Genomic DNA, 13334 nt, shown 5'->3' with positions numbered 1-13334 from the left:
CTGTGTCTCCGGGAGGGGTAGGCCGAGGAGACTGCCCTTCCCGAAACTCCCCGAGAGCGAGAGCTCCGAGCGCCCGGAAACTACAATTCCCAGGGCTCTGCGCGCCCCCAGGGGCGGGACTTCCTGGCGGCGACTAGCGCGGAGAGGAGATGGCCGAGGCGCCGGGCTCGGGGCGCCGCTCGCTGTACAAGGCGACGGGTTCGCCGTCCTGGAAAGAGGCTTTTCGGCAGGTGGGCGTGGGGCTTGGGAAGCCTCGTCCGCGCCGCCGTTACCCCTACTCCGTCCGGGGAGCCGCCCTCCCGCGTGCCGTGCAAGGCAGGTGCCCGAGCGCCGGGCGGTGGCGGGGGACCTGGACCTGGAGCTGGACCTGAGCGGGACTGGACCGAGCCGGGCGCTCTCGGGGTTTCTGGACCCTGCGTGCGGGGTCTTGGCGAGCCGGCCTCGTCCCAGCACCACCTGCTGGGGGCGGTGGGTGGGCGCCAGGGAGGCGCTCGGCTTCCCTCCGTTCCTCTCCAGAGGGGAGTCAAGTACTTGGAAAAGATGCCTGTTTCTGCTCCAGACTTGGCTTCTGCGTCTCCGTAACTGCCTCAGCAGGGACGTGCGCCTGCCTCACTTGTGACCTATTCTGACATCAGCATGCTTCCCGTCATGTGGTCCACCTTTCCAGAAAGGAGTAGAGATCCTGTATTCTAGGAAAATACTGGGATGCTAGAAATGACGCTAATAGCAGAGGCTTGTCAACCTGGGCTGTGGACGTTTTGAGGAAGACAGGTCTGCGTTGCCGGGGGCGCTGTTGCCCGCACTGTGGAATGTTTCGCAGCGTCCCTGGCCTCCACCCGCTAGATGCGGTAGCCCCACAATTCAAGTGACAACAACAAAAAATGTCTTCAGGCATTGCCAAATGTGCCCTGGGGGCTAAAAATCGTCCCGCGTTGAGAAACGTGTCCAGGAAGGCGGCTATCATCGCCGTAGCTAGAGCAGCAGGGATGTGGGAGTCAGGACGCCGGCATTGAAGACAGGCTGTGAAATATGCCGATCTGGGCTCCGTAAACAAAGCATTGTGATTCCATCTGTCTGTGTGTGGATAAGGGCTGGAGAGGAATAGGCAGAAATAATAATTAAGGTTACAGCTGAACATTTCCTGTCTGTAAATTTCCTTTAATGTCTCAACACCTAGTCTTAAGAATTTTTTTTTTAATGTTCATTTAGTTTTTGAGAGACAGAGTGTCAGAGGGGGAGGGCCAGAAAGAGAGGGAGACACAGAATCAGAAGCAGGCTCCAGGCTCCGAGCTGTCAGCGCGGTGCTGGACGCGGGGCTTGAACCCATGAACCTCAAGATCATGACCTGAGCTGAAGCCGGACGCCTAACCGACTGAGCCACCCAGGCACCCCAGGAATTTTTTTTTTTTAACGGAACTGCTCCCCGTCTTTTTCCTTCAAGGGATGCCTGGAGAGAATGAGAAACAGCCGGGACAGGCTCCTGAGCAGATACCGCCAGGCAGGAGGCGGTGTGCCAGGGAGCGCTCAGAGCACCCTTCTGGTGCACGAAGTGATGGAAGAGGAGTGGAGTGCGTTGCGGTCGGTGGAGGGCCGTCCAGAGGTCTTGGCTCAGGTCAGGCTGGGGTGTGTGTTTTCGGGGAGGGGCTACAGCACAGGACTGCCGGGTGTCCGCTCTCCCTGTTTCCCCAAGTCCTCTAACCCCGCCATCCTCCAGCCCCCGCTCAGCTTTCGAACTACCCTTAACCCAGGCTCCTCCACCTTGAACGTTAGACTCTTCTGGATTCCTGGTTCACGAGCCCCAGACCGTCAGTGTGCTGTGTCACTGCATCTCATGAAACTAAAAAGAAAGAAATTTCACTGCTCGGCTCCCCTCCCCTGGAGATTTTGATTCGGCAGGCAAGGGCCAGGAGGCTCTCTCCTGTAGAGGGTCCCAGAGCTTTCTGATCCTAATCTCAGCCAGAGTGGGGGGCTGGGTGCAGACAGGAAACCGGTTACCGCGTCCCTGGAAGGTCGCTGGCTTGGAGGTCCGTGGTTCTGGAATCCCGGCCCTGGTTTTGCTCTGCACTCTCACCTCTCCTGTGCCCTGAGCTTCACTTCACCTTCGTGCCACGAAGAAGGTAGCGCTGGCCAAGCAACGTGAGAAAATGCCGGTACGCTGCCCTGGAAACATCGGGGCTGTCTGTAGCGATGACGCACTGTTGGGTGATTTCCACGTGCGCCAGCGCTCGCCCTGTGTCTGAGTAACCGTCGGCCCTCACAGGAGCTCTTTCAAGTAGGTTTATTCCCGCTTCACAGAGGCCCAAGGTGAGGTTTACAGAGGTTCAGAACTTTCCGGCACTTACTTGGCTTTGGCAGAACAAATACTTAGCTGCTGCCCTAGGCTGTCTCCCCCCAAATTTGGGACCATTATTTTGTCACTGGGGGTTCAGTCGCTCGTTGATGGCTTCTTGGCGTGATCGTGTTACCTACCACATCATCGCTAAATCCTGCAGAAGGACTGGACCGGTTTCCTCAGTGAAAGCTGACTTCAAGCCAGCCTCCAAGTAGGAGTCGGGCTGGGGCCTGCTGGCTGATCAGGACTTGAAGCCTCGCGAGCCCACTTTCTCTTGCAGTTGGAGGAGCCCGTGGACCTGGCTGTGCTCGAGGAGATCCAGCAGGAGCTGGCCGACCAAGGTGCGCCCTGGGGTCATCCTTCCGCCCGCACGTCCCTATGCTAACGCAACGTTTGTTTATTTTCGAGAGAGAAAGAGGAGGGGCAGAGAGAGGGGGACAGAGGATCTGAAGCAGGCTCTGAGCTGACAACTGAGAGCCTGATGCGGGGCTCGAACTCACCAACCGTGAGATCGTGATCTGAGGCCAAGTCGGATGCTTAACCGACTGAGCCACCTAGGCGCCCCGCTGCCCACTTTTCAGAGACGATTAGTTCTGCCCCCACTTCTAGCTTCAGGCGGGTGTCAGAAGGCCGTGTTTGGACTTTCACGTCCCGGCTGTCTGCCCGAGAATAACTCTTTTGGGCGCTGGGCCTTGTGCTCAGACTCTGCGTTCCGTGGTGTTGTTTTCTCCTGGTGGCTAGCGGACAAGGTACCCTGAGACAGAAGGCAGTGCTGTCGCGCCCGGGTGGCGCAGCTCGGGGTGCGGCCGGGAAGCAGCATCCGTTCCGTGGAACGCGGTCCCATGTTTATTCTGTGCGGCGGTTCCTTTCTGTTTACAGAGGAATAGTACACCGAGCCCAGCTCCGTCCCAACGTAACTTTATTTGAAAAGTCGGACATGGGCTGTGGTTTGCTGACCCCCTGCGCTGCAGCCTAGACCGTGAGCTCATCGAGAGCAGGGACCGGCGTCTTTCACCTCTGTCCCTCCTTCCTACCACCTACGTCCTGGGCATCGTGGCCCGCTTGCCACGTGAAAGAACACAGATTGTGCGCGACACAGACTGAGCATACGGACGCTGGAGAACAGGGCACTTCACACTCAGCAGGGTGGGCTGGGCGACGGCAGGAAGTGCCCTGTAAGTGTCCCCTCTCTCCAGCTGTCCCCCAGGGCCCTGACCCACCACGCTCTGCTCCTGCAGCCTCTGGAGGGGTGTGTGGACGTTGTGTCCCTGTCCCTTGTCCTCACCACTTTCCCGCCGGTGCTCATGGAGGACAGACAGACGGGAGGGGAGGGACAACAGGTTGGAGCCTGACAGAGCAGTAAATGGCTTATGATTGGTAGCATGATTTGGCCTGAAATTATTCTGTCCTGGGATGAAGCCTTCGGAGTGGCCCCTGGCGTGGGGTCGGGGTCGGGGTCGGCAAGGAGGCAGGTGGGGTGCGTCCGCCCTGGGTAGGCGGTGGGGTGGGGCCGGCCGGGGTTGGGGGGAAGTGGGGCGTGGCCCGCGGCGGGGGAGGCGGGGCCGGCCGGGGAGGGGGCGGGGCCGGCCCGCGCAGCTGCCCCTTGCCTTGCAGAGCGGAGCATCATCAGCGAGTATGAGAAGAGCTTGCAGTTCGACGAGCGGTGTCTCAGCATCATACTGGCTGAATGGGAAGCAAACCCCCTCATCTGTCCTGTGTGCACAAAGTAAGTCTTCGAAACGTTTCCAGCGTTATCGGCCCCCCCCCCCCCCCCCCCCCGCCGCCCCCGCTCCCAGGTGAGTGGCTGCACCTCCCCGCCCCACCGCCAGACACTGCTTATCTGGAGAGGTCTGCGGATCCAGGTCTGCTGGCCGCGGTCCTCTGTGACCCCGACTCTGCTTCCAGGTCCAACCTGAGGGTAGCCAACGGCGTGGTCACGTGTCCTTGTGGCCTGTACCTCTCCAATCAGGTAAGTTCCACACGCCGATGGCTGTGGCCTCTTCCCGCGCGGACCCGCTTTCTTGGGGAGCCTCGGGGGCTCCCTCCCGACCCCACGTCCTACTCACACAGGCCCGGCTGGGAGGTTGGAGCGTGGCCGGCACTGCACCCTCCCCTCATCCCCCGCAGCCATTTGCTAAACACAAGGGCCCCCCCCCCCCCGGGCTCCAGATCTTCCCGGGAGTGTGCTTGGGAATTCGGAACGCTAGGAAGACAACCGTGTTCAGAACTTAAGCTCCCGTGACCTCTTACCTGATGGGGACTGGTTTTCAAGCTGTTGACTCTGGGGTAGCTGGATTAGGTTGTAGCTTAACTTCTTTACTTCCTAGTTTCCGGAGTTGACGGAGCAAAAGCTTCGCGCCTGCATAGAGGACAGCGTCAACGGGCACAGTGCTCACTGTCCCCACACACCTGAATTTTCGGTCACACAGGCGACGGGAGAAAGGCCCACTCTTCTCATGAGCTGCCTGGTAAGCCTGCCGGGGACCCCGTGGCGAGAGCGGGCCAGTCGTAGGTTCTCTTCCCGCAGCGGGAGAAATCCCAGCTCAGAAACAGGGAGACGTTTATCTTCTTCTCTCCTTTTAAACTGTGTTCTTTTGAACCGGGTAGGTGTTTAAAAGTGCAGTTTGTTCTCTGAGCGGTTTACTTGCCCAGGAAGACGAAGCCGCTGAAACTACCGGAAGGGAGGGGACAGAGGCCACCCAGGAGTGGGGAGTCTGGCCCAGAGTCAGCGGATATTGTCACACTCGCGAGACCCAGACAGGCCGGCCCGTGTCCGTCGTGCAGGAGGAAGCAGGAGGGCGTCGGGGCACTGGGGAGACAAGTGCCCCTGTGAGGGGGCTGGACGGTGGGGAGGGAGGCAGCTGTGACGAGGGGACGTGTCCCCACTGCTGGGGGCGGGAAGCAGGCTCGCGTCAGGCTCGTCCTCCAGGGAGACCGAGCCGGCCCTGGAGTCCGGGTCTCTGGTTCCAGCGCCTCCGCTGTTCCCTGCTCGGGGCTCGGGCTGGTGGGGACCGGCTTTCCAGCAGGCGGGGTGGGGAGGACCCTGGGTGAGGTTTAAGTGGCAGGCGGCCGTCCCCCCTGCTCCAGCCCCTCACAGACCAGGCGCCTCCGGGGGCTCCCGCTCTGCGTCCGACGCTCAAGGCTGGTTTGCACCCGTGACTGAGCACTGCCGCATGCGCCGTGGCAGCCCGAGTCCTGCTGTCCTTGGGCTCCCGCTGTGCCTGATGCCGCGTCTCCGTGACACCACTCGTGCCTTCGTCCTTGAGGGCGACCCCACACCTTCACTGTCCTCCCAGCCCCAGCACGTAGGCAGGTGCCTGACGCGTCTGCAGCAACAGGTTGAGGTCGGGGTGGGGGCGCAGACGGGGCGCAGGTCAAGTGGCTTCGGCCCCCGCCTCCTTGCGGACATGGGCGAGCCAGCCACCTGAGGCGTGTGGCGCGGGAACGTGAGCCCCAGCCGCGGGCTGGAGGGACTGGCTGGGAGCACCCCGCAGCACCCCAGCGCGGGGCCATCGTGGGCCCCGGTCCGTGGGGTCAGGGCCCCGAAGCTCCAAGCAGAGGGAAGGCGGGCGGAGGCGAGGCCAGCCCTCCTGGGCACAGCTTGCCAGCGCGGCCTTCCCGTGGGGAGAGACCGCCGTGGGGCCAGAGGGTGACAGAAGCAGGGTTGAGTTCATGTGCCCGGAGCGCTGGAACTCGGGTCGCCAGTCCTCTGGCTTCACGTGAGGGGGAGTCCAGGACCGAGGGGTCAGGCTGAGGGGTTCGGCCCGGATGTGGGGCGTGAGGTGAAGCCGCAGGTGCGGGCTACGAAAGGTCACGCGGGGCCACGAGGACACAGGAGATGTGCGAGCGGTCCGGGCTGGTCATAGGCTGGAGGGCGCTAGACCCAGAAAGCCACGCGTATCCCCTGTGGAAGCGGTTGGGGACTCCATGGCATGGTGGCCGGGTGAGCCGTCAGGGAGTCAGGAGCCCGTTTCCACTCCGATGCTTACCGGGCCTCAAGTTGGGGTTCTGCCCGTGGGGAGCACGCGTGGTCTGTACCTCCCTGCGGCACATGCCTGTTTTGAGGCCCAGGGTCAGTGGGAGGAGCCTCACCTCCCCGCGTGGCCGCAAAAGCCACCAGCTGTCAGAGGCTTGAATCTGGCCTCTGGCTTCCCCCGTCCCAAGGGGGAGGGCGTTTGAGTGTCTCTGGGATCTGATCTTAGCTGGAGGCCACCGTGCTGCTGCTGGCAGCCAAGGCCAAGGCAGTCGTCCTGGGGCTGCGGGAGGGCGGTCCCCAGCACAGCCCCAGAGCCAGGCTCTCCATGCTGGCGCCACACCGCCCAAACCAGCCGGTGACGACCTGCACGTCTTGTGCAGCACAGATGTCACTACTGATTAGACCTGAACCACACCCTGAGTTCTGTCCCCATTCCAGGCTTGTGACACTTGGACCGCGATCCTCTAGAACCGGCCCGGACACCTCCCCACTCGCTCCATCGGACAAAGGGCCTTGTAAATAGACACGTTTAATTTATAACTTATTTTGTATTAAAATTTTCAAACGTCTCTGCTGTCGGGTGTCCTGTGATTCAGGCTGAGGGAACGAATAGAAAAGACGGGACACCTCAGGGGAGCGAAACCAATTTTATTGTCCGTCATTCTGTTATACAAAATTCCAGGAGCGACAGAGCCTAGAGAAGGAGTCAATGAACAGTAAATAAGAGGGCAACAGAAATAATTTAAATCTGAATTATTTTCCATGATATTAGCACGAAAACCGTCTCCAAGCACGCGTGTCTAGCTCCAGAGTGGGCTTGTCCCCTGGCCAGAGCCTGCCGTAAACGCAAGGCGTTCAACATCTGCTCTGGTCTGGCCTACTGGCTCTTGACGAACCCCTTCAGGTCTTCGAGAAAAGTGATGTACTCCCGGTGCTCCAGGGCCGTGCTGAGCTCCACCAGCTCGTCGGCAAAAGTGTTGTCCACTCCCCGGTCGGCCAGGAAGTCCATCAGGTGGTCGTATAAGGCCTGGAGACAGAAACGCCACTCGCTACCAAGATGCCGCGGGTCCCTCCCCGGACCGGGACGCTCGCCCTGCGGGGCCCAGGGTGCGCCCACCTTCCCGGGGGCTCACCCAGTCCAGGGAGTCCGTGTTGAGCGTGTAGTTCGTGTCCTTCCACTCAGACTCGCCAACCGACTGAAAGCTCACTTCTCTGATGGCGAAGATGTCACTCTCGTCCTCCTCTTCCTGCCCCACCTGAAAGGACACGGGATTTGGGGAAAGTGAAGGGGCTTCTGGGACAAACCAGACCATTAACAGCTTGAGAGTCACCAGATTTTGACCTGCCCTCACCCCCCACGTCCTCCCCTGCTCTGCTGGCCCCTGAACGGGCCCAGGAAGGTCCCTGGAGGCCCTCCCCGTCCCCAGGAGGGCAGGCATGCCACCCTACACACCTCATCTTCCGGATAGTGACAGTCCAGAACCAGGGCCTTCTTGCCGCCGTCCTTTATAACCTCCACCACGAAATTGGGAGTGGACGTCAGTTCGGGCTGGGGAAGCGAGAACAAGTCAGCGCGTGCCGTGCCAGCAGGGGGGCGGGTGCCTGGACCGGAGAGCTCACCCTGCAGGGCCCTGATGACCACGGCTGGGGTGGCAGTCGGCGCTTTCAGACGATACGCGCTAGTGCCCATAAGTGAACAGCCTGGAATGCTAACAGCATTGAGGCCACGCGCCAGCTCATTGGGGAGACCGGGCTACCCTGTTCCTGAGTCGGTCCTTTCTGGACTTCTAAACGAGGTCTTCGAGGGCAGGGGGTCACACAGCTGGTGCGGCTTCGCACCTGTCAGTGTCTTACTTGTTCACAGAACTTGCCACGCTTAGAATTAAATCTGAATTACGGCCTCAGCTAAGTTAATTCACCTCCTCCCCCGGGGCCTGGTTTTCCATCCTCAGGCTGCAAAGCTGGCCCAGACCCCCGCGATCTCTCTCCTTCCCGCTGACATTTCGGGGTCTTCCTCTGTACTGGACGGGGAGCCGTCCGATACCGGGGGACCGCAGTCGGGGTCGCTGAGACAGGAGCACACGGGGAGGGGGGAGGGGGGCGTAATCTGTGCTTAGTCAGGAAGTCCGGGGACCCTGTGACCCTCACACTGGCCGGCTCCTAGCCAGGCACACGGCCTCTTAAGATGTTTGAGGACCGGGCACATCCGGGTCCGGCCAAGAGGGGCCGTGTGCCAAAGTGTCAGGTGTCCCAATCTCTGACACCCCAGCTTTGCTACCCTGGATCAGTGGCTGGTGTTTACCGCCAGCCTGTGACACATCAGAACATTCCTCGCTCGGAAACACTGCAAACATCTCCCCATCGTAAGAAGACTTAAAAGAGGCTCGTTTCTTCCCGTTAAGAGCACACAGGCCACACTGTAAGCCTACGGGGGGGGGGGGGGGGGGGGAGGGGGGTGGGCAGCTTCCTGAGTTCTGGGAAGGAAAGGGGGCCTCCTGGTGCTGGTGCTACAGCCAGAGAGTGCTGCTCCGGGAGGAGAGCCTCGAGGACAGAGGCCCCCTGCGTCCCCGCACCTCCCTTCTGCAGCAGAGGAATCAGAAGAGAACACGTTCCTTCTCCGAGGCCCTGGAATGACCTGTCAGCACTCAGATCCCAGCGGGTGACCGTGCACCCTGCTCACCTCCTGTTCTTCCGCCTTCTGCCCCTGGGAGGGCTCCTCCTCCCCAGCAAATGTCGGCGGGATGCTGTTGTTAATGTTGAACGTCACCGTGATCCTACAGAGGCGAGAGAAACCTCAGGAAGGGCTGTTTTCACTCGGTATTTAGCTGAGTAAAGTGCCGAGCTGTGCTACAGTTAAAAATGCCGATGGAAACAATGTCTCTGATGCCACGGACTTGACTGTACAGTTTCCCGAACAGCCGGGTGGCTCCGGCCCCAAGATGGACTTAGCAGCCGTGACTGTGCCCCCTACGCGTCAGCTGCTGGAAGTCACACTCATGGGCCCCGACTGGCCCCACTTTATCTCCACCAGATCCAGTCCTGTGTGGGCCCCTTTGGGCCGGTGGCGCCCCAGGGCCACACCCACTGGTTATCTCCCCAGGGCCTCCGCCCACCCTGCTCTTGCCCCGGGCGCCCTCCGGTGGCAGTGACTGAGAAAGAGCTGGGATGGCAGAGAAGCCTCTCTGGGGAAAGCTACCCCCAAGGGGGGGGGTGGTGCAGAGCAGAGCGGCCTGAGGCTAAGGACCAAGAGAAGCCTGGGGGGCTCAGTCAGTTAATAGTCTGACTCAATTTCTGCTCTGGTCATGATCTCAAGGTCCGGTTCGTGAATTTGAGCCCCAGGTCGGGCTCAGAGCCTGGAGCCTGCTTCAGATTCTGGTCTCCCTCTCTCTCTGCCCCTCCCCTGCTCAGCTGCTCTGTTCTCTCTCTCAAGATAAATAAACTTAAAAAAAAAAAAAAACAAAAAAACCCCAAAAAAAACAGTAGTGCAAAGTGCAAGTTTCACTCACACACCAGGCCAGAAACGCCCAGTTCCTGACAACTTTAAGGCGCAAGGATCCTCCTCACCTGACAAATCAGGCCCCGAGCCCCGAGTGGAAACCGCAGCGAGGGGACCGCAAAAGCTGTATGGCTCACCCGCCACCCCTGCCTGCCACCCCCTGGAGCTGCAGAAGCCCCCTCCTGCAGGAGGGCCGGCTGGACGTTCAGCCACAAGACCTGTCTGACCCGCCTGAGCGCTGACCGAGGTGAGCCCCTGGGCACAGAAATGCCTTTATTCACGAGAACCTTATGTAGAACGACCCCAAACCGGCTGCGACTCCACTCGCCCCAGGAAAACGGTTTTGGTGATGTCACAGAGCACACCGCTGACCCTAGGGGACAGGACCCACTCTAGGCAGAAAAACCCAAATATCAGAACCCTCCTTTACAACACGTATGAAAGTGGACTCAGAACGGGGGGGGGGGGGGGTGTCACACATCTGAACTGGGCGGAGAGCCCCCCACCTTCCTGGTGGCCACACTCACTGTACTGTATCCTGTCCTACAGGCGAGGCACATAGTTTGCGTGCAGGGCGCAGGGACCCCGATCCTCAGCCAGAGCCCGCGGAGGCGGCGGCCAGCGCCCTGGGCAGTCGGGGTCTGCGCGCCCAGCCTCAGCAGGAAGGACAGCTGGCCTCCCAGGCCCGCGGGCCTCCGGCTGCCAACTGCTGTGGGGCTCCCTCGCGGTCCCGATGAACGCAGCACCGGGCAGGCCTACTCGGGGGGCGCTTCCCCGGACCCCAGGCCCCCGCACTTACTTTTCTCCAGCCACTTTCCGCACTAACGTGGCTTCTGTCCCGTTCACTTCCAGCTCCCAGCCCCCAGACATCTTGGGGAGGGACCCATGCTTCTGGATCTTCTTCTCCTCCTTAATCTCGTCGTTCAGGAACTCGACGAAAGCTTTGTCTCCTACGGTAAGAGTCCGTAAGACACAGAAAAAGAACCAGTCCGTCTAAAACCTGAGACCTGGGGTTACTGCAGCCGGAAACCTAGATCGGGGATCTTTTCTGATACTTGTGCTGCTGCCAACCAGGCTCTACAAACGGGGTCCAATTCCCACCCGTGATGCCTCAGTTTCCCCATCTGTAAAAATGCTGGAAACACTTCACCAGGAAGCTGACCTAGACTCTAGGAAAACGATTTTGCCAGGCTTGACCACACCTGGAACCCGTGACCCCCGGGGTCCCCAACGGTCCATCTCGGAGGCTCAGACAAAGCCTCCCGCAGGGTTTAATCACATCTAACCCACCCGTGGGGGGAGGAACACGGGTTCAACCCGCTGGTCACCCACCAGTGGGGGAATGCGCCGGACTGGGTGCCCAGGACCCACAGCAGAGGGGAACATCCCCCGTCCCGTGGGTCCCCGGCCCTGACCCCAGCCCCTAGACCCCCAGCCCTGACCGCCCAGCCCCGGGCCTGACCCCTCGGTACTCAACCTTTGACCCCCGCGACCCATGGCCCTGGGACCCCCGACCCTTGACCCCTTGGCCCTCACCCCACCCCCTTGCCACTGGTCCCCCAGCCTCCACCCCCCGACCCCCTCGTCCCCTAACCCCCTAGCCCTGACCCCCGACCCCTCACGACTCCCCCCAGCCCTTACCTCCAACTTCTCGCCGCCTGACCCCCGACCCCACGCCCCCCTCGCCCCAGCCCTGACCCCCGACCCCGAGCCTCACCCTGGGTGTGCAGCGCGCCGCAGCCGCAGCTGCAGGGCCCGCGGGGGAGCAGGAGGCCGGCGCGCACTCGGAACAGCCCGAAAGGCCGCACGCACGGCCGTGGCGCGGGCTGCAGCAGCGGCCGGGTTGGCGGGACGGGCGCGGCGCGGAGCCCGGCGACGGCGGAGCCCAGCGCGCGGGGCACGCGGCGCAGCAGAGGAAGCATCGCGGCGGCTGCGGACACGTGCGGGTGCGAAGGGCGACCCCGGCCGAGATCCCCGCCCGCGCGCCGCCGGAAGTCCCGCCCCCGCCGGGAGCGCTTCCGCGCCGGCGCAGTGCGGGCCCGAGGCGCCGGGCTGCGCGGCGCCCTCTGCTGGCGGCCTGCGGTGCGACCCGCGGGCCTGGGTCCCCGAGGTCAGCGCGGCTGCCCGGACCTGATCTTCCCGCCCGCCCCGCCGCTCCGCCCCGCGGGCCGCTTAGCGCCAGGGCGGGCCCTCTGAATTGCTACGACACCCCCCCTTCAGCGTGCACTCCCCTCCCCCGGCATGCACACCCTCAACCCCGGCGTGCACCTTCCCGCGTGCACTCCCCTCGCGTGCGTTCCCGCCCCGTGCACCCCTCTCCCCAGCGTATACCACCCCGCGTGCACCCCCTTCCCCCGGCATGAGCACCCCCTTCCCCGGCATGCACCTCCTCTTGTGCACCCCTCTCCCGCAACGCGCACCTCCCGAGCTGCAACTCCCTCCTCCGAGTGCACCCCCTCTCGGAGTGCATCTCCCTCACATGCACCCCACTGTGTCTCCCCCCTTCCTCAGCGTGTACCACCCCCTCGGCGTGTTTCTCCCCAGCCTGCATCCCCCTTCCCCAGCATGCACCCTTGTGTGCAGCCCCCTCCTCTGGCACGCATATCCTCTTCCCCAGCGTGCACCTCCCGCACGCGCTCTACCTTGGGTGTGCACCACCCCCCGCAGGCATATACCCCCACCGGGCGTGCCCCCAGTTCTGATGGCCCGCCTGGCACTGTTCTGGAGCCAGGAAGCTGGGAGTGGGAGTGAGGGTCCCCGAAAAAGAGAGCTCTCAGGACCCGAGAGGTCATTTCAGGGGTCCAGCCAGGCTCAGTGATCGGAGCCCTACTTGTCCAAGCCGCTTCTAGCAGAACTTCCTAGGTGGCGTCAGAATCGCAAAGAAATGCAAAAACCTCAGCAGATGAGGATTTCAAGGTAATAAAGAGAAGGCAGAAACTCACTAGCCTGTAACATAGTGTCACTTCCCAGAGATAAGCCCGTGGTAAACCCCACCGCTGTCTCCAAAGGAAGCAAGGCCCCGCATCCTCACTGGAGATGAGCCCAAGATCCCGGCTCTGGGGGTGTGCCCAACCCCCCCCCCCCCCAACACACACGGGTGTCCTCTCCTTCATTATAATGTTAAAGTGTCCGCCTGGGAGCTCGGGGCTTTTCAAGCTTATGCCCTATGCCCGCACAACCTCATGCCTCCCTCTACCTGCAGTGACAAGGCTCCCCTCGCTGGACCCCAAATGAAAAGAACCCGCTCATCTCTGCGCGGGGAGTCCTGGCTTTGGAGGTTCTTCCCCTCCGTCTCTAAGTTGCCCAGATCAAGTTTCCTGTGTGACCACCGCTCCTGGCGTGTAGTCTCTGCCTGTAACTCGTGTTAGACGGAGCAGGATCTGGACTCGGGTCCCCTGAACCCCGGCCCCGAGGAAGGGGGAAAGAGCTAAGACTTTATGCCTGTAGCACATGTTGCAGGAAGGTGGAGGGAGGATGCCGACTTGAGGACCTCACCAAAGCAGTCTGTGCCGAGGAGGACCCAGCTCTGC

At 61.7% G+C, this 13334-nt stretch overlaps 2 protein-coding genes across 4 annotated transcripts; one reads left to right on the top strand and one right to left on the bottom strand.

Annotated features, from left to right (window-relative positions):
- Positions 1 to 27: 27 nt before the first annotated feature.
- Positions 28 to 6877, top strand: RPAIN (RPA interacting protein). Of its 3 annotated transcripts, none has more exons than XM_045490044.1 (7): positions 28 to 230; positions 1442 to 1612; positions 2613 to 2673; positions 3947 to 4058; positions 4238 to 4301; positions 4660 to 4800; positions 6747 to 6877. In XM_045490044.1, exons 1-7 carry the CDS (start codon positions 150 to 152, stop codon positions 6774 to 6776), a joined length of 660 nt encoding a protein of 219 aa, XP_045346000.1. In that variant the 5' UTR covers positions 28 to 149; the 3' UTR covers positions 6777 to 6877. The 3 variants fall into 3 exon arrangements, with proteins under 3 accessions (XP_045346000.1, XP_045346003.1, XP_045346001.1); XM_045490045.1 differs by lacking the exon at positions 28 to 230 and adding an exon at positions 250 to 771; XM_045490047.1 differs by lacking the exons at positions 3947 to 4058; positions 4238 to 4301; positions 4660 to 4800; positions 6747 to 6877 and adding an exon at positions 3212 to 3718 and having other exon boundaries at positions 37 to 230.
- Positions 6878 to 6936: 59 nt separating this feature from the next.
- On the bottom strand, positions 6937 to 11816 carry LOC123604240 (complement C1q binding protein). The gene is made up of 6 exons (XM_045490043.1): positions 11522 to 11816; positions 10604 to 10754; positions 8989 to 9082; positions 7762 to 7857; positions 7442 to 7564; positions 6937 to 7335 (listed from the first exon to the last, which is right to left on the bottom strand). The coding sequence occupies exons 1-6, from the start codon at positions 11724 to 11726 to the stop codon at positions 7186 to 7188; spliced, it is 819 nt and encodes a 272-aa protein (XP_045345999.1). The 5' UTR covers positions 11727 to 11816; the 3' UTR covers positions 6937 to 7185.
- Positions 11817 to 13334: the final 1518 nt, after the last annotated feature.

Source organism: Leopardus geoffroyi, chromosome E1, assembly GCF_018350155.1.
Source record: "Leopardus geoffroyi isolate Oge1 chromosome E1, O.geoffroyi_Oge1_pat1.0, whole genome shotgun sequence".
NCBI classification, from domain to species: domain Eukaryota; kingdom Metazoa; phylum Chordata; class Mammalia; order Carnivora; family Felidae; genus Leopardus; species Leopardus geoffroyi.
This window is presented reverse-complemented; position numbering and strand designations above follow the sequence as displayed.